Source organism: Anguilla anguilla, chromosome 2 (assembly GCF_013347855.1).
Source record: "Anguilla anguilla isolate fAngAng1 chromosome 2, fAngAng1.pri, whole genome shotgun sequence".
In the NCBI taxonomy this organism is placed as follows: Eukaryota; Metazoa; Chordata; class Actinopteri; order Anguilliformes; family Anguillidae; genus Anguilla; species Anguilla anguilla.
The window spans coordinates 51545211-51566418 of NC_049202.1; the positions used below are offsets into that span (position 1 = coordinate 51545211).

The 21208-nt window shown below is 39.6% G+C and overlaps 1 protein-coding gene across 1 annotated transcript; it reads left to right on the forward strand.

Moving 5' to 3' along the window:
- The first annotated feature begins 1976 nt into the window (after positions 1-1976).
- On the forward strand, positions 1977-8162 carry foxj1b (forkhead box J1b). The gene is made up of 3 exons (XM_035401345.1): positions 1977-2276; positions 2686-3309; positions 5553-8162. Exons 2-3 carry the CDS (start codon positions 2731-2733, stop codon positions 6369-6371), a joined length of 1398 nt encoding a protein of 465 aa, XP_035257236.1. The 5' UTR covers positions 1977-2276; positions 2686-2730; the 3' UTR covers positions 6372-8162.
- Positions 8163-21208: the final 13046 nt, after the last annotated feature.

Below are 21208 nucleotides of genomic sequence, written 5' to 3' on the forward strand. Positions count from 1 at the left end.
GAAGTTCCAAACTGTTGATTTAGTAAAGCCTAAGGTTTGACCTTTGTTTCTTATTTCTTATCCTCATAATGGCTTCCTTGACTTTCACTGGCACTCTACTTCTCACGTTGACAAATGGCAATAACAGACTCAAAAGGCATCCAAAAGCCTAGAATCAAGTCTAGATACTGAAAGCTCCTATAGCTGCACTAAGGAAGCTAGTGTGAACAGACCTGATTAATCAGAAACACCTGCAAAGCACTAGTCCCAAACATTATGCTGCCCTGAAATGGGGGAACTAGCTTATGTATAAAAACTGCTGTAATTTCGGCATGAAGCTAACATGTATAAAAAATACCCTTTAATAAAAGCTGAGAATCTACATGTGAATTGTTTGATTACAAATCTAAAATTGTGGAGTACAGATCCAAAGTCAAGAAAAAACACATTTGTCCCAAACGTTATGGTGCTCATTATACATATTTGCCTGAGACATTGAGACAGTTTCATCTTAACCTGCTAAATTTATTTCACATAACGTTTATTGTTGCCTCACTTTTGTAACACAATCTTCAATCTTATGAAACGAGAACTACGAAGAAAAAACTAAGTCAAGAGAATGGCGTTGGCTACGTGCTGGATACCGGTTGCCCAATTCGTTTGAGTGATTGCTGACAACTTTTTATTAGCTACTCGGTGGTGTCTCTCCTACAGAGTTCACAATGGGTATGGAATGTTGAGGACAAAGTGCACCACAAGCGGGGCTTGTGGCGCCAGTTTTTAGCGCTGTTGCACCCGTCGTTGCCGGCTACAGTTTTGGCAGCATTATTAGTGCCACATCACTCACCTTTCAATCTTGACACAAGGAATCATGCCTTCACGTGAAGCCTTGCGTCTGCCATTATCTGCACAGATCAGTGTCAAAAGAGGAAAGCCCACGCGCCATGCAGCCTAATGCGCACGTTCGTGTTCCCCTCCTCCTCCTTTAATTAGGGTTTTATTCTTAGAACAAAGTAGCCTACAATACCAGCCTGAAGCAGCTCAAAATGCAAGGGCGAAAGAAATAGAGAGGCAAGCCACCCTACAAGTTTTTAAAGTAGCCTATAGTAATGTTGATTTTTTTTTTTTTTTTTTTTTTTTTTTTCCATATAACAGTAGGCTCAAACGATGTTAGAATTTTAATTTGTAACTATCTGATCACATTGTAGATATTCAGGGCAATATGCCAAAAAAAGATCAAAATTAGTTTATAAATTCATTGATGAATACATAACTTTATAATTAAACAGATGTTATATGTTTTGGACATACCATATGGGCACAGAAAGCAAGACCACACTGAGCGACAAACGAATTCGTTTGAGGAAGTTAGACGAAACGCAGATTTCTGCTCAAATATGCGAAATCTTCGCCTATTTAACCTATAAAAGCTTGTTGTTGATAATGCTAGAGTTGAATCGCGAATTAAATCACGTTTCAAATTTTCTGTTATTTTTGCCATATCCATGAAATAATACCTCGAATGTCAACATATTCCCAGGCATAAGCAGTAATATTTGAGGAATATGAATGTAATAGTCTATTCCTGATTGAAATTATTAAGCACACATCACAAGCCCATAATAAATGCAATAAAGCAGACAGCCATTTAGATTTTATGAGTTACTGTAGGCCTTCAGAACATTTTAATATAACAACAGCGACTCGAAGGCTAAAGCAGCTGTTGTTTTCTCTACATTTGTTGAACATACAAGCTCTAAGCTATTTTTTCGGAACACAAGTGTTGCGTAATATTATATAATGAAAATCTTTTGAACCAGGTGTATTTGGAAGAAACATATTGGCTACGTGTCTTCGTTATTGGCTTAGACACTTCATTGTCGACACTCCCTGGAGGTTGGGGGGCATCTTCCATTCAAGTAGTAGAGATAAAGAAAGGTGAAACTTAGATACCAAGGAACCAATCACCGGCCTGCAATTTGTTTAAAGGGCCATTAAAACCAGTAGCGGTGATAAAGAGAGGCAGCGAGGCACGCATTCGCATTTAAGTCCTTTACTACAAGCCATTTAATTTGCAATGGATTTGCTTTAGACGACGCATAACTGGACACTATTTATTTTTATTTTTGGGGAAGAACAGGACTGAATCAGTCTCTCATGTTGCATCACATAATTTCCTGACGTTTAAACGCACTTTTTGAGACCTCCCCCCCTAATTCACTTGTTGCTGTTGAGAACCACATTCCCGGCGCAGCTCTGAAACGAGGGAACATCGAAGCGCTCCGCTACTGCAACAGGTTGGGATACAAGTGCATCGGTTTCCTATTTTCTGTTGCCCGATGTGAATGATATGTCGAAGCGTTAAATGTATAGAAGAAATGTATGCATATAGGCTTATTTATTTTAATAAGTGTTACTCATATTTAAATCGCTATATTTATTTGTATGGCTCTTAATTCCAGACAATTCGTCTGACGCCTGTGCCATTGCTATGCATTTTTAAAATGATATTATTTTAGTAATAGTAGGCTACTGGTGCTAAACTACGATGCTCAATTAATAGCCTACTTTTTCCTTGCAACTGTTGGGGTATAAACTCATGTAGCCTACGGTATCAGTGACAAAGATAATAGGCTTTTGTTTGTGAGTGATGCATTTATCATATATGGCTATCCCAGTCATTTAAAGCTAATCTGTGTTTTTCAGGTAGTACAACAGACGTTAACAAACATTATTAGCGATTTGCCAATAATGCCTGTACTAACGTGTCCTGAAATCGCCGCCAAGTTTAAGGAGAAGTGGCTGATGCTCCATCCCGAAGACCAGGACAATATCAACGGCTCAATGAATCTGGATGATAGCCTAACCAGCCTCCAGTGGCTCCAGGACTTCTCCATCCTTAGCGCTAACCTTGAAAGACCTCCCAGTTCCAGTTACCTCCCGCACCACTTTTATCACAAACATTTGCACCCGCGAGGCACCGACTCGCCCGCTAGCCCGCCCGCTGGGGACACGGCGGCTACAGGTATGCCACAGTGCCTGGGAAACCCCATTACTTCCAGTAGCACCTCTGTCAACGCAGGTGGTACCAGTTACCTGCACCCGCAAGCAGTAAACTACGTGCACCACCGGCAGATTGCAGCGCCCAGTCATCCGCCTGAGGAGATTGACTATAAAACGAACCATCATGTGAAACCGCCGTATTCTTACGCAACGCTTATCTGTATGGCCATGCAAGCCAGCAAGCAAACCAAGATCACCCTGTCCGCCATCTATAACTGGATCACAGAGAACTTCTGTTACTACAGGCACGCTGAGCCCAGTTGGCAGGTACGTGACTCAGCTCGCTTGATTATTGATGAGGGAGAAGAAAGCGATATAGGGTGGAGTACCACATCACCTCCTATCTGCACCGAAGTTTTTGCATTGACTGCATTGACTACATGGTAGTTATGGTTGACATGTTGAGATGATTTTTGTGCAATTCTAAAAACACGAGTTGATTTCCATTTTGCGTAGGTGTGTATATATTTCACAGGTTCTGTGGATTAGATAACTAACGGCGCTGAGTAGAAGCCATGTTTATTAAAAATGTATGAGCTGATCCTGCCAGCCGTGGTGCGCGTGTAACAGATGTAGGCTACGCCAAATTACACAACAGCCACTTCGACTGGTACCCAGGAGATTCGTAGAGCACCTTCTTAAAGGTACACGGTGTCCGCGACCAGAAGTCGCGCTAAGACCTGTTCAGTGTTTCTGTTCTTAAGAAGCATGCACAATAAACTAAGTAATTTGCCGTTTATTCATGTATTATTGTATCGTAGGTATGCAAACAAATAGGCCTACTGATACTACGGTATCGCCTGTTGATACGAATTAGTTTCATTTACCGTTGCGGGTTTTAACCTCGTTCGATATAAGTGCTCGAACCGCTGTGGAGTATTTACTTTAGAATTGCAACTACCACCAAAGTTTCAGAGTGTACAAACGGAATATGAATCCTCATTCACCTTGATAATGGATCCTGAATGGAAAGCGTTACAGTTGCTTTTGAGGACAGGCTACAGTAGAAACTTTTTTTGTTTTGTTGATATTATACATAGGTTAAATACACAGTACCTCAACTGACATATATTTTGCTTGCTTAACAGTGAATAATCCGTAAGTTGGACTATTTGTTTGTATATATTAGAGGAGGCGAATCTGTGAAAGTCACATGTATTTTTACAAGCAGTGCTAGCCTTTTCAGGGGGACTGAAAAAAGTATGCTACATTTGTATATTGAGGGCGATCAAATCCATTATTCTATGCAAAGTGTTGGAAAACTATATTTCAGTTTCAGCTGAGACAATTTCCTTTTTAGTTTTTAGTTTTTGCTGTTTTATAATACCTTTACGATTCTCTCGTAAACACATAAATAGTAAGAATATAGGATACAAGGAGAGGGATTAAAAGCTGTAGCTATACATCTGTCCACTTATAGGACCCTCTCACAAAGGATCCATTTGTGTCAGAACCCATGTATGTCTGTGCTCTACTGCTTTTCCAGTGGGAGACGGTTAATGAGAACCCCTTCAGGGACTTCCCTGTCAGCAAAGCAGAATGGATAACATTTGAAATTCACAGAGCACCATTACTAGGAAGCCTAATTAGGAGTATTTTCTTTGGAGTTATTTCACACATGCAGGATACATGCTTATGCTGGGCAGCCACGGAGTGCTTAATTTTTTATTTATTTTATTTTTATTGTTTGTGGCATATGTCAAAACCACATCATGCCATTCCTGTACGTGACAGAAAGAGCTCAATGAAATTCAAAATGATCTGTCCAGTTTATTTTGTTCTGGCATCAAGCCCATATGAGGTGGAATACAATCATATTTGGAATAAAACAATCTGTTTCTGCTCAAGTTGCCTGATTAGAAAATGTCCTCTGGTATGTGGATTTCTCTCTGCAAAACCCTCTAAATGACAGCAGAAAGCTATGTGCCCCAGAACAGTGCTATGGCGATGACATCAGAGGGCATGTGCCTGTGAAGGGATAATCTGGGTGTCAGTGATAGAACACGGTCGTGTTGATGGATTTGCACAATAAGTAGGGCCATTAAGGCTGGCAGACACCCCTGCAGATATGGCACTGTGCTGTTTACATATAGCTATCAGAGAAAAATATCTCATCTCTTTCCCTCTTTCTGGCACTGTCAGCTCCTTATCATTTATTTATGCTGAACACACAAAAGTGATGTGTGCTTTTTGGGTGGGAATTAAAGTCCTAACTCCTCATAAAGCAAGAGGGGCTGTGGAGCAAGTGGGAGCATTATAAGGCTCCACAGTGGGGATTTATAAGCAGTTTAAGGCCCCAGCTGAGTTTTCAAACATGAGAGATTCTTTGCTTTCATGAACTTATTATGATCTTGTTTATTTTTCCTGCCCATGTATACATACTTAAGCTATGTGCTATAGGGCTTCCATTGGGATAAAAGCTTCATTGTTTCTTTTTAAATAAAATGTTAGTGTGTCTTTAGCAGAATGAAAATCCATTGCTGTGTATTTCGCTTGCCCTATGTCCACAGAACTCCATCCGCCACAACCTGTCTCTCAACAAGTGCTTCATGAAGGTGCCCAGACAGAAGGATGAACCAGGCAAAGGAGGCTTCTGGCAGATTGATCCCCAGTATGCTGACATGTTTGTCAATGGTGTCTTCAAGCGTAGGCGAATGCCAGCTACTCACTTCAACACCCAGAGGCAGAGCAAGATGTCCCCCATCCCGGAATCCTCCCACAGTTCTACTGCCCAGGGGTACCAAAATGGCCCCCAGCAAGGCACGGGGCACTTCCAGACTCCCATGGGACCTCATCAGAGGGCAGGTTTGAGCAACAAACGTAAACAGCCCATGCCCAAGCGGAGTGCTAAGTTAGCAAGGGGCTCCAAATCCCCACTGCTAGCCGCTGAGGTGAAAAGTGAGACTGAGGCGCTGAAGGGAGATTTTGACTGGGCTTCAGTGTTCGACGATGTGTTCAATGGCAGCGGCAGCAACTTTGAGGACCTGGACATCAACGCGGCCCTGAGCTCACTAGGCTGCGAGCTGGACATGTCTTTTCAGGGCCGCCACCCTGTGGGGATGGGGAAGTGGTGCGGCAGCGGGGTAGAGCAGGCCTGTAGCTACATGGAAATGGGCGGTTCCATGGGGGACCCTCAGCTGCAGCAGCCACTGCCACACCCACAGCACTTTGAAGAGCTGGCCCTGTTCTCCGAGCATCAGCGGCACCCCTGGGAGGAGCTGAAGGAGGAAGCCCAGGCCATCCCTATCACCATGGACCATGGCTTCAGCTTCTGTGAAGGCTTCTTTGCCGAGATGCAGCCATGGGAGAGGGTGGAGTCTTACCTGTGACCACCCCCTCCTCCCCCCACTTTCCCTAGCCCTGCCCCTTCCCTGCTGCAGGACCCTCAAGACATGCACTCCCTCTGCTGGTTGGAAGACCCTCAGACTTCTGTTTTGCTACATTAGCATCATACATTTTTACAACATAATGAACATTTTGTTTCTTTTTTTTTTGGTTTGTTGTATTTACACAGAATCCATTTTTATATGTTATTGATTGTTCTTTGTTTTGGGCTGAAGGTATGAATGTAATTAAAAAGCTATAGTTATTGTGTATGGACAATAGTGAATGGGTAGATGTAGAGTAGTGCATTTCATTGATATATATATATATATACTGTACATTCATATATATATATAAAAGATGTATACATTGGAGTCATTTATAAATTAGTGGATAGATGCCACGTATTGGTAGCCCAAATTATATATATGTAGAAAAATCATTAGAGGAGGAAACAAACAAAATGCCTTGCAGGTACTTAGTCTGTTTTTAAAATGGAATTCCCACGCACATGCACTTTGAAAGACTACAGTTGTGTTTGTGGATGGGGGAGACTTCTCATCACCCCACAGCTTGCATAGAAATAGGACCAGGTGAATGGAAGGCATAGCATCTTTTAGTGTATTTCCTTTGAGTTATTCTCCTGTTATTTGAAGATGCAACGAAGTGGGATCACTGAAGATACCTGCAATGCAATATACTTCAGATACTGACTGTTATAAAGCTCTCTTTCTTCGTAATGAACAATTCCAAATGCTACTTTAACATACTTGAATTAAAATCACCATCCATCTCTATATGTGAATGAATATTGTTGAAGAATCTCTGAATATTTTTGGGAGGGTCCAATTCAGCATCTGCCAAACATGTGGTGGAGAGAGACCTATCATTGTGTGAGCCATTTGAACACGATGCAAAGCTGTGTTTGCCCAGAAAACAGGACCACTTTTATGTGTGTATCTGCATTTGTGCATCCTTATAGCATCCTGAATGGTGTATGGTCTTTGTCATTCTAATGGATGGAAACATTCTCTGTGGTAATTGGTCCATAGTCCTCTTTTCTTGGATGGGTGAACAATGGAAGCTTCATCTGCTACCCTCTGAGTCATTCAGAAAGTGCTTTATTCCCAACTCACCCATCAGCCAAACCATAAACTGTGAAGACTAGTAAATTATCAGGCACCATTCAGTGGGTACTTTGGGAAGGTTATGGTAGAATTGTATGGGATTTTTAATGCATCAACGATTGTATCTTGTAGGAATACATTTAATTGATGCAGAGCCAACCATCTTTGTCTGCATACTGCTATTGTCTCACCATGAAATGAAAACGGGAGCATGGTTTTGGGGTCTGGTAATCATCCCAAGGTGCCTGGAAGGGTGATTCCTGCTTGTTTGCCATCACAATGCTTCCATTTACAAAATGATTAAAGGAAAACTGAAAAGGTGTTGAGGACACCGGAATTCCATTACTGGAAAACAGACTTTCCCTGGAATGTTGACCTGTGGCTCACTTCAATGAGACTTTCAGCCATCTCTCATAATAATGGGATTAAAAAAGAACAAAAAAACAGGACATATCATTTTCCTATAATGGGCAGACAAAAGAAAACTGTCTGAATGGAGAAAATGAAAAAATAAATCCAATAAGTATGTAACTCTGAGAATCAGTTTCCTTGAGTCACTGTGAAGCATGAACTGAGTAAGCTTGGTGGCAGCCTGTGCAATCGGTTTTTTATGTGTTTTCACAAGCTGTAATGCCTCAATGCAATAAATATTGTGGGTTTTAAAATGTATCTCTGCCTGTTCATTAATTACAATATAATTAATTTTGGTATCCGTAGATTTATTGTAATGTGAGATACTTGCATTATATCAGTGCTGTTAGTAACTTATGACAGGAACCAAGAGTTAAGCTAATTTCATTTTCCATACTTTTTCAAATTTCCATCTCCATTCTACAGTACAATGCATTCATCAAAAATACTTGTAATTTTATTGATCAATACTGAAAGAGATAAAGAGTGATGAGTGAGTGAGATGTTTCATTCTTAACAGTATTAACAGTGTTTGGAGAAGAACAAAAGTATTAAATAGGACATTGAAATAAAATATCTCCCAAATTAAAAATGAAACGAGCCAAATCTTTTTAAAAATAGAAACTTCAGACAATAAATGATTTAGTGTTATAATTGTCTATCCTTTAGTGTACAGTGTCTTCCTGTTCTAGGCAATTTCTTACCCTCTTGCTTACAAACATTCTATATTTCAATCCATCCTTGGTTCTAAAGACCAAAATATAAACAGTATACGTAAGAAAGAAATATTTAAGTTGCAATCTTCAAAAATCAAGATAAGGTTTCAGGATGAAGGAGAATATAACATGCTGGATCTCAGAGTAGATTGGAGGCAGTGTGAAATCCCCAAAGAGTGAAGTGTTGCACCACCTTGCATAGGTACTGTAAGACATACAGTTGTGGTAAAGCCACTTCAGACTATGTTAGCTTGCCTATGTCAGCAGGTAATGGATCCAGCGTCCTTTGCTTTCCCAGTCAATCATGGTGGTAAATGCTAACCTAAGATTGGAAGAAGATGATAAACAGCCATTTGGGACATTCAAGGACTCCTCCTCCCACCTCACAGATCCTAAGGAAACACACTCCCTTGCTGCTTCCCACTATGCTCCACTGGGCTTCCCAGTGGAAGGTTGGGTAGGCAGAGCAAAGGTCAGAGATGTGGCCTGAGAAACTAGCACAATTATTTATGCTATCCCTCTGTTAGCCCACCAACTCCAGGATGCAGTCCTGCTTTTATCATCCACCTTTTACATGTATTCGAAAGCAGGAAAGTAATCCCCAGTTTGTAGAAAAATCCAAATGGAGGCCAAAATGAATGGAGGACAGAATAAAATGATTTCTTTTCTGTGGCTAACTGTTCTGAGAGGAATCTTTGCATTCATACAAAAATATGTCTTATTTGCAAAGACATTGGACAGTTCATTCTCCAATGCCCCTTTTCTTTTTACAATGTCACACCAAATATCTTTGATGTCACTGAGATGAATTACTTTCAGAAATACATATGCAAAATAATTGTAGAGATCTGGAAAATGTTCACAGTCTTATATATCAAAGACTGCTCCCTTTCATTTGCAAGTGAGACACCAGTCCACTGTGACCCATAAATAATGGACCTTTTATGCATTTTCTTTGTCAAGTTTGGAATATGCTCACTTACAAGTGAACATGTTAAGTTATTTACACAAGGAAGAAAAAGTGAAGGTCTTTCCTGAATAAAATAAAATTCCTGGATATGGTCCATGAATCAGTATAATACATTCTGAAAATGAGGTGTTTCACTATTATTGTTCAAACCGGTATTTCTTTAATTCTTACAGTTTTACACCCTCTGCAATTGTGAGGATGAAAGTTTGCTATTTAACAAAGGAAAGACAAATACGCCTTGGTCAAGTCTGAGCTTGTCTGGCTTCATGAAATGGCAACACTCATTGGCCAAACAACTGTACTACAGTCTGGTTTCACTCCAACCTGCTGTTCTTGTAATCTTCACCCTGCAATTGAAGAGGGCAGGGGAAGGTGTTCAACAGAGTGTCAGGTGGAGGTGGTGGGGCAGGCCTGGGCATGCCAGGGGGGCATTGTGCATTTCGCCACCGAGCTCTGTCAGTGGGAAGGAGTCAGACGAACTTTAGGTCAGTCTGCCATGAGAGTCGAAATAAGAGGAGGTGCCCCAATGCCAAGCAGAAACCTGAGCACCTGAAACACGTATATCAGTCGGTGTACAATTACCCAGCATTCTATTCTCAGCAGTACTAAAGCAGCCGAGGCAAGGAATGTACATTTTCAATGCATGAATGCTTTCATTTAAGGTGTATTCACTATGATGTCACTAATGTACAGTTATGATGCAGTTAATATTATTTGCAAATGTATAGAATTCTAATTATATAATTCTGGATTTATTCAGAATTAGAGGAGATAAACTTTATACATACATATTAAACCCAATACTGCTAATACCCAATTCAGGCAGGGCTTTCCCTCCAGGATTGAACAAAAAAAAACAACATTTTGAAATTCCTACATTTGCAGAAAAAGAAACAACTTTCTCCCTTTTGGTAGGAAAACAGATGGTTTCATACTTTAAAAAAATCCCTTTTTAATGAAGAAAAGTATCAAAGAAGAAAAAAGAGGATTATCCAATCATATTGGCTCCATTTGCCATTGACAGGAGGTCAGAGGTAAAGATCCTGAGGAATTCTGGGAATAATTCAGATTCTAAGAAACAGCAGGGTGCAAGCAAGCATGTGTTGTGTTTCACGTCCACATTCAGGTGAGCTGGAAAATTTTGTTTGCAGGAGGGTCAGTTTCATTGTGGACTAAACTTGTAGATTAAGATCAAGAGAATTTTCCAGAAAGAATATAACTGCCCGAGTTGCTTTGAGGTGAACAAGTGGAAACAACAGGTTTTGGCCGTCACAGAAGTCCTGATGTGATGTATCAATAGATGGGTGTGTGTCAGTGTGATGATTAGATGAGGGTGGAAGCAAAAGTGTTATGGAGGACTCTTTGGAGAGGGGGCATTAGTGCTTCAGGACTGCAAAGATAATGTTATCTCCCTGGAAGCAGAGCCACACGTTCTATTCACACAAGCCCTGTCGCCACACCGCCCAGACATGCCGACCTGTCAGTAGGAACAAGGCCGGCTGTCTGGGCTGTCTGACCCCATACTGGTTTATGTCCTCCTGGCACTACTGGGGAGGTGCTGATTACAGAGACTGTGTGGGCACACTGGGAGGGATCCAAAGGAGACAGACAAGGGGAGATGCCCAAAATGAAGACTCACGAATGAAAAAAACGCACATGAAAGCTGAAGCACATCATCATAGATTCCTAATCTCTTCTCTTATACACTGTATGTATACTTTTTAACAGTATTTTAATCTTTTATAAACTGTAATAATATCCTACAACATATTTCATTCATATTTAAATAAGATAAAATAAAATATAATAAACCAATATAATATAAACAACAGCCATTTAAATTTTTGCCCTTGAAGAAGTGGAGCCCCTAAATGCAAAGAGCCTGCTCTAAGAATCAACAAATAGTAGATATTAAACACTGTGTGAGCTGACCTCTACTAATGAGGTTTTCAGTCATCAATATTATTTTGCATTCAGAGACTGAAGTGTAATGATTACAGAGGGTATGTGCTGAGAATGGAGATAAAATGTGTACCGACTCTCTGTAAATCTTCTTACAGCCTCTGGTATTTCAACAAGTGGGATTAAAAGACGGAAGAATTTTTTGGTTCCACAAATTCAGAATGTAATGTGTAAAATAATTCACAACATTTTGTAACTAAAAAAATCAGGAGAAATTAAAGTGTATACTATGACAAACGCATGAACAGGGATGATATAAGGTTATAACATCTAGATGCAACGTTGCACGTGTCACCCAAGCCCCCAGAAAGAGTATTTTAGTCTGTGAACCGAGCATGGGAAGTTTTTTTTTCTTCTTTTTTTAAAGCTGCCAATCTTCATCTCCCTTCTCTTGAAACAGGACCGAAATCATTTCTGCAGCCAAAGCTTACATGGAGGGGGCCCAGTAAACCCATCTGAAGTGCCTTTTCAGGAGCAGAAACAGCAGGTCTGACCCCACCACCCTCAGTCTACGAGCACAGCCTTCATTATTACCCAAGAAAGCATTTTCTCCGCTGCTTTCTCCCTCTTTTCTCTTTGTTGTCCTTCTGGCTGCAGTTTAATCCCAAATATAAAAAGAGAAACGCTTCAGTTAAAAGCTCCAGCAAATCTTTCAAATAACTGCTAACTTTAAAGACAAATCAAATACAAAGACAATGATACAAAGACAGTTATTTTTTATTTCCTGTTAATACGTCCATTCAAAAAGAGGAAAATGAACAATAAATAATTTAAATGTCTAAACTAATAGTTTTACTTTTGGTGGGAAAAAAAAACTCTCCCTGTGATAGCTGGACCCAAAATGGCAAATGTTCACCATGGTAATGCTGTATGGAGAGGCTGCTGGTCACAAGCAGGGCAGGGTCAAAGGGTCACTTTTTAGGGACTGGCAGACAATTGTGGAGTGAGGAGGTGGTAATTTATCTGTTATTAAAATGACCAGGTGCTTGTAGATGTGTTCCAGTGTAACCACATAGTTTATGATGTTTAATTAAACCTAAGAACAGGAATGTCTCATAATAAAAAATATATTGATGTAGACAGTGGCATGCAGTTGAATTCACTGACATTTAGAACAGTGCTTTATTTCAGTTCACCAGTTCACAAGATAATGTAAAACTCACTGGACCAGGTCTATCGGTGTCGAGAGAAAAAAGAAAAGAAAAACATAATAAGAACATTACCATATAAAATCATTAGAATGCTGATGATAAGAACAAGTCATTCAGCCTGTTGATGCTCATTCTGCTGGGACCATGTGTAGCACAATGTCTAGCCTGTTATTAAACACTCCTGGTAAACTATTCTGTGTATTATCAACTTAACATTAATTGTGTCTGAATCAGTCACGCAAGCAAAAGGACACGAGTGAGTTCCTCGGCTGACCCTCCTCGCACTTATTGACCTGGTCTCATATTTATGAAGGTTCTCAGAGTAGAAGTACTGATCTGGTATCATGATGGGGTTTAAGCTCATAATGGATCCGGTGGGGATGTTTAGAGGGGACACCTGTTCCTGGATCAGCACTCCTACTATGAAACCCTAAAGATCTTTTAACATTTGTCTGTGCTGAGCCTGGCTGATCTGGGCTGCTGTATGTAAAGTTACATCATGTTTTCCCCCGAATTCATGACAATACGAACATTCCCGGTAAGACTTTAAAAGAAAGGTCACACACTCTTTCCTCCGATGCAGTCTTTAATTGCCAACATTTCGGCAGCAAGCTGCCCTGGTCAGGGCTTTTTGGCAAAGACAGCATTCTTATGAAACACCGGCAATTAAAAACTGCATAGGAGGAAACAGTGTGTGACCTTTCTTTTTAAGTTTTACTTTCAAGCCTATTGATCTGCATCTTGTCAAACAAGGTGTGCATTTTCTTCTTTTTCACTTTGGAAAATGAACTTTCCCAACAAGATGCCTGTGCATTAAGGAAATGGAATGTTATGGGGAAACTATGAGCGGAAAAGACATTGCAACAAATTCTTGATGATCAAAGAAGTAACAGGCTCATGGCTGCCATCTTCATACAAATTAAATAAAATAGGTACATATTTTAACATACGAAAAAGTGAAGATGCCTTGTGGCATAGCCTAAAGATAAAGTTGAAGGCACTTCACATTTTGAGATTATATCCTGCCAAACCCAAAGCCCAATCCAAGCAATGCTGACATCCCTACAGAAGCAGAGGGCTGCCCTCAGCCCTGAAAAACTAGTGCCAGCTCCATGTTTGAAGCAGGGCTGAATTTAACAAGTCATGCCAGAAAGACAGCAGGAAGTCTCTCGCACCAGTGCTGACCCCAATACGGCTCAGCTCAGCACAGCAGTGCAAAAAGGCTATTAATGAATACGGTCCTTGAACTGCTGCCAGGAGAAAGATGTACAGAGAAAGACATGCATCACACATTCTGCTCTCTCTACATCCCATGGGCCTGCAGGGAAACCATTATTTAAGAAGAGTGACAGATAATTCCATTTCCACCCATTCAGAACAAATCTGAGGAAATCAATATTGTCGAAAGAAACCACAAAAATTTGCATAACTGGATTACATTAAATATTTCTCGAAAGGAAAATAGTGTCATTGCCACCCCTTTTCTTTAAATTAATTAATGTGCATGTCCATCTGTCCCATGCTGAGTATCTAACAAGGATGAAATGAGAGTGAGAATTTTGATGAACAATATTATAGAGGCACTTGACAAGCATATGAGAGAGAGAGAGAGAGAGCAAGAGAGAGTGAGTTTTATGAGTTTTGCTCTCTCACAGTAGATTTAAGATTGTGAGCAAAAGGCAATGAAATGAAGGTATGTTTAATCATAGTCCTCTTATGTATTTCATGTTTAAGCATATCCTTTAACAACATGAGTAATTCATGGAAAGAAAAGTTTATGTCAGTATTATTGCATATATATATATATATATATATATATATATATATATATGTGTGTGTATGTATATTGTATTCTGAAATGCAGAACAGTTATTTGGGTTCTTAGAGAATGAATTTTCTTTGCCTGTGCTTGCCCTTTTCCAAAACCAGTTGGAAATAAGAGTCTGACATTAATGAATCATAAAGGATACCTGTGTTCCCAAAAGTATGTGTTGTGTAACTTCCTGGAAGCTGGAGATACATTTAAAACCAGTGTTATTTACATTAACGTATTTGAAGTAGCATATTACTCTCCTCTTTCCACTGTGGAAAGTCTAGCATTAAGTGACACCTGCATTATTTCACATAATGTTTCACATAAATAGGATGTGCAAAAGAATCTGAAAATGTAAAAAATGCAGGCCTAATAATACAGAGTTACCAACAAATGTAATCATATTATGATAATGTATTTATGAAGTTGCAGGTTGTTTCCAACAAAGGAGAGAGCAGTAAGTCTGTTGATGTGCTTTGAATAAGAATATGGTTTCAAACGTAGCACTGTTAACTTCATAATCTCATGGTGCACTTGTTCTTAGTCACGAGATTCTGCTTTATTAATGTCTAGAGAGCGAAATGGAAAAAGATAAGCAACCCACAGGAACTGGGAAATGGGATGCAGAGGTGTCCCTGAATGACAGGTCTGGGTGCTTCTTTTTTAATTGTGCACGGGAAGCGGGCATTCTGGGAAACGGTGGAAGCTGCAAAGTGCATAGCTATTACTGTCAGAAAACAAGCCCCGCAGTCCCTTCAATCCTGAAAACAATTCATATTGTCGGAGTGAATATCATGTCCCTCCCTCCCTGCTCTAATCTGCGTGTCCATGGAGGAATGGCCATTGACCCCAGACAAAGAAAAGGAAGCCCATTTACATCAGAAAACATCGTAAAGCTTGTTAGAGAAAAGTCCGTCCTATTTTGTGTATTTGTCGAGTGCAAATGGCTTTGTTAAGCAGAAATTTGTTTTCACAGAATACACTTTGTATTTTATTCAAATATTTAAAAGCATCAAATAAATCCTAAATGTAATCCTTTATTTTGTGAAAGCATGGGTCCAAATAAGCCTTTTTAATGTTAGTCTTCTACATGCAGCCTGGACAGTAACAGGACTTGAATACCCAGAATGTGTTTTTGATATCGTTATAAGATGTAATATATGGTCCTGTTTGCCTATCTAATTTTGACTGTATGCAATGAAAGCATTTCAAAGTAATGGTTTGTAAGTTTAACAATTGTTTTTAAAACAATTGTAATAGTATAGTTGTCAAGAGTTGTGAAAAGTAATTGAAGAGCAATGGTTGTATTAAAATATTAATATTGAAAAGCAAATTGACTTTCAATGTTTCATAATGAATAAGCAAACATCGGAGTAGTGACGTCAAAATTGTTAAGAAAATAGTAATCTGCTCAATGATTTTGTCGTGCTCTTATGTAGTTGAAGTGATGTCGATTTACACAAGATGATATGCATATATATATATATATATATATATATATATAAAACTACATTTTTTTAACTTATCATAGTTTTCCATTCTACGTGCTCAGATACATATCCAGAAAATCTAATTGTGCAAAACAATTATCTGCTGATTTAGAATATAATCCCATACATTGTAGTGGTGTGTGTGTGTGTGTGTGTGTGCGTACATGTGTGTATGCATGTCTGTATGTATGCCTGAGTGTGGATGCATGCCGGTGTATGTGTGTGTGCATACATGATTTTGTGTGTAAGTTCATGGGATAGAGAAAAAGTGAGAGAGAGGAGAGGAAGAAAGAGGAGCGTGTGTGAGTGTGAGAAAGAGTGAGAGGAGAGAAAGAGAGGAATATGTGTGAGTGAGAGACAGAGAAAGGGTGAGAGGAGAGAAAGAGAGAGGAGTGTGTGAGTGAGAGACAGAGAAAGAGAGAGAGGAGCGAAAGAGAGAGGAGTGTGTGCGAGTAAGACACAGAGGAAGAGAATGTGTCTGCGTGTGCGTGTCTCTGGGCTGTGAATTTTGGATCCAAATGCTCAAAGAATGTGCTGTGAATAGAGTAAGACTGCGGGATTGTTAGGCCAAATCCTTTTTCCTGTAAATCAACCATTCTGTGTGCACTGCGATGATTAACGACTGCTTGGCCTTATAAGATACCACCCCAACCACTCCATCTCTCAAATTTACACTCTGGATAAAATTTCAGAATGGCTTCCATTCTTTTAGCATTCTGTCATGTTTTTGATGTGCTAATTTCATTTATTCCAATTAAAATACATGCAAACCCATACAAACTAACACACATTGCGCATAGTGTTGTTTATGCCTCATTTGGACCAGATCCTTCCTGAAGTGTGAAAGTAAATGGTGAAGCAATTAGGGAAATCTATAGAGGGTAAAGAGGCTCCATTGAGATGCGTCTGAGGAGATAGAGATGGAGTCTGTTTCTCAGATGGGGGCCACGCAGTTATTAACAAAAAAGCTGACCACTGCTTTTATTAAATAGAGCGGTGGTGGACTAACTATAGAAATAATGCATTTCTTGTTGATTGTAGTAGTTTACCTCACTTTCTCCATCCCTGCAATTCTAACTAACTCATGCTTTGGAGGTTTATGACAAATCATCATGCAGTAACAAATGAATGTAAGAAAAACTGTTGGTGGTAACATAATCTATGTATCTTGCATGGAGATCAGATAAATGACAACACATTTGTGTTTCATACAACACATTCATTTTCAGACTCATAAACTCCATCCTTGTTCTCTCATATTATATTCTATATTACAGAAACTCATAGTTTCAGTCCAATTGCAATTATAATGTTATGGCAATTACATCTGACTGTTCAGATGAAAAAATCATATCAGTGGGTCTAACCTGATACTGGTTAATTAAAGTAATGATACTGTATACTGGCACAGGAAATCACAGTTTGAGTCCAACTAGGTAAACGCCAATTCCACCTCCCCTTGCTTACATATAAAATATATCATAAGGTGTATTATGATGAGTGTAGTTATACATGTAAATGGACTGAAATGCAATGTGAATCAATATGGTTGCTTCCTTTTCAAGGTTCTACACAGAACAAACCAGAATGGGCAACATTGTAGCATTCTGTGTCAACATGCAGTCTCACTGGTCACATTATTTACATATCTATGACATACACCCTTGAAGAACCAGTCCTCAATTTCAGCTAATTGAGTTGTTTTACCTTCTTTCTGACTACCATAATTTTCTATTGGATGGCTGTAAATTATTCAGGTCAGCTTCTGCATAAAGACCTTTCTCCTTCCCACCAAGAACTGATTGGCAACATCTCCTAACAGTGCCATTAATTAAATGAATATTATTATAAAATTTATTTTTATAAAATTCCTGCATTATTATACATTTCCAGCCACTGAGACTACTTGTCATTGGCCCCATGATAGTTCAACATATTAAACGTTAAACATAAGCATAAAACATGCATAATTGGGTGAGTTTAATAAAAATAAAGACCGTGAAGTGTAATAATTTTTTTGCTACCTACTCTCTCATGAGTATAGGTTGAGAATTATTTCAGTGTGTTTTAATTCTGTGTTCTAAACCACCAAGACTGTCACATGACAACATCTTAAGCCGCGTTTCCACCAAAATTACCCGGAACTTTCAGTCCCAGGAATTACTTTACCAGGAACTAAAAGGTTCCTTCAGCCAATGGTTGTCTGCGTTTCCACCGGGGTCTAAAGTACCGCGAAGATTAGGCAAATTAGCCCACTGACGTATGAAAAAGCGACGTTGTCGTCGGTCCATCTGTCATATGATTTCTTCTGTAACCCCATACTACCAACGAAGTAGCCTACATTATTTTCTAATAACCGGGACAGCCCGGAGGGGTTTATTCCACTTATATACAACGGGTTACCAACAATGACTATATATGGTTACTTTTGTATTTATTGATTTTCATATCCTCTCAAACACATTCATTATGTTTTTATGCGAACATTCGCTTTCATGTCTTGACATCCAAAGCGACAGAATGCATTCACATTTATATGTATAACTGGCAACAACAGCAGAAAACATGCACACGTTGTAAACAATTTGCTGTTTGATTACTTTCTCGTCGTCAATTCCATATAGGCTAATCGCAAAATGACAAGAATAGAACGAAAACTCGGACTTGCGTGAAAATGTAAATTAGTAGTGGTACAGCCACCGTTTGCTTTCCTTCGAAGTTACTGCTAGCCGAGCAGCGAAGTGTGCCCTCCAGATGCGAACCATGCACCATAAATTAGTCCATAGTCTTCCTGGTCTTTTCGTGGAATTGAAGAATGGCAGTAAAATGGAGTAAAATTACGGCAGTCTGAAAAAGCTAAAGGGACGGTTACTAGAATTAACCTTTTATTTTACCCTGACAAAAAGTGCGGAAGGTGATTTCCAGTTTGCTTTTACTGTATCACCAATGTTAATTACGCAGAACTACCGCATACCTCACGTAACTGTATCAAACGTTTTGAGTCAATTACAACGGGCTAACAAAGAAAATCCGGAAGAAAATATTCAGCAACCGAATTAATCCGTTTGAATGTTTTAGTACGTAATATGCTGTCCCAGCACGAATGCTTAGCATTTTATAAAACGAATACTAAAGCAAGAAAAGAGCAGAAGAGCACACGTTATAATTCCAAGACGTTGGCAGGCTATAACCAAAAGTAGGCTACTGCGCCGCATAACATACAAGTTTGATTTGAAGTTATTATGAAAATAAATTGGTTTGCGCCTGCTTATTTTTAAACATGGCGCCTGAAAACAAAAAACACAAAAAAATGCTGGGAGTACTCGACCAATCAGAAATGTTCAGCGCTGCAAGCTCCACCCAAAAGGTTCCTGTACTTTCGGAAAGTACTACCCTCCGAGCAGGAACCTTTTGGGGGGTAAAATAAAGCCCCAGGAACTAAATTTAGACCCTAGTTCCTGCAGTGGAAACGCACTGAGTTCCTCAAAAGGTTCCTAGTTCCGGGGTATAGTTCCTGCGGTGGAAACGCGGCTTTAGCTAGTCCGGGGGAAGGGTACTCTTTCGTAAAGCTACCTGCCTATTGAATGGATTAACCAGGAAAGACACACATTTCAGCGTATTCTCCATGAAGTAGCAATTCCCTGTCTTCCAGAAATATCTGGATTTCATTATTTCACCCCATGCTTTAGATGGAAATGCTCTGCATGAGGCTGTCAGTGTGTTTTGCTCATATAACACATTTATAAAAATGTACAGAACAGGCCTGGCCTGTCAGAATTTCATTAGAGAAACCAGCAAGTGACAATAACTTTAAAAAAAAATTTACTCTCAGCTGGCTTGGAGAATTTTGCATTTTGCATGCAACTGTATATCTAGATTCAAGTGATTTTGGTAAGAATCAGACTATTCCATGAAAGCCCAGCAGGACACTATAGAAAGCCATAGTACAAAGAAGTTAATAGGCATTCCCAATAGACTTAGCAGCTGCACAGAATGAAAGACATTAAGTGAATCAATTAGGTTGTCGCTGACCACAGCTTTTACTTTTGATGGGATGGGACTTTTGCCCTAATAGACCGCTCCATTTTTGAGGAAATTCAGCTGAAGAATACCATCGATTTGTCCCACCTTATTAATATAGTGCACTTTGCAATAATAATACAAAGCCTTTCATGACTATATTTAAAAATCACGTCAAATCCACGTAAGAGTGCATGCTCTTCGTCTTTACATTGACAATCCCATTAAGGAGCACTGCTGCACCTCAGTATGGTAAGACGAGTTCAGAGTGGGTCTTTTTATTGTGTGTTCTGCCTTTTTATATTGCGGCAAATCTCTGTAAGAATCCCAAAACTTTGGCTGTGTGTTCCATATACTCAGTGTAGCAGAAAAGGCTTGGCTTTATAAGGGTCTACGCCCAAGCCAAGGCTGATGCCGTAGCTGATGCCCAGCTTCTCAGAGTTGGAGGAGGGAGAGGGCAGGGTGTCAACAGTGTAAACCCGAGACACAGTCTGGGACCTGCGCCACAAAGGCTTTCCAACACAAAAGAGCAAGGAACCGAAATAAAGAGTCACTCAGCCTACCTCGCACCTCCTACCCCACCCCTCACCCAAACACTCTTTTATGCCGTCCAGATTCTCCCCCACGTTGTCCCTCCAAAGTCTATCACAGAGTGTACAGCTATTAAGGGGTTTTTACAGGGTGGGGGTCTTTTCCATCCAGATCTTTTTGGTGGTCACACATACACATTATTGTGTTTGAAATGTCTGCTTGTGTTTTTAACTTGCCAGAACAGACTGAGCAAAGCAGACCTTGTGAATTCACACAAGGGTCTCATGGAACTTTTCCCATGTAGAAATAGAATGGAAATTGAAGACACATTCTTCCATTATCTGTTTGTATTTCTCAGCGTGAAGAATTTAGCATAATCCCTCTCAGACCTAGAGTTGCCTCTGAATGATGAGATTTTGTATTTTATGCTTTTTAAAATCCACTCACCTCAAATTTGAACATCAATGTAGAAATATGCATTTCTGAGATCTCAACATGCAATACAACATATCCAATGTTGCACATTACATGTAACCTACATGGAAGACCTGCATAATATTTCCTGTATTGAATTAAACAAATGACAATTCTATACATAAAACATACAGTAGATGAGTTGTAGCCAGATGTTTAAGCTTCTCATCTGGCCTG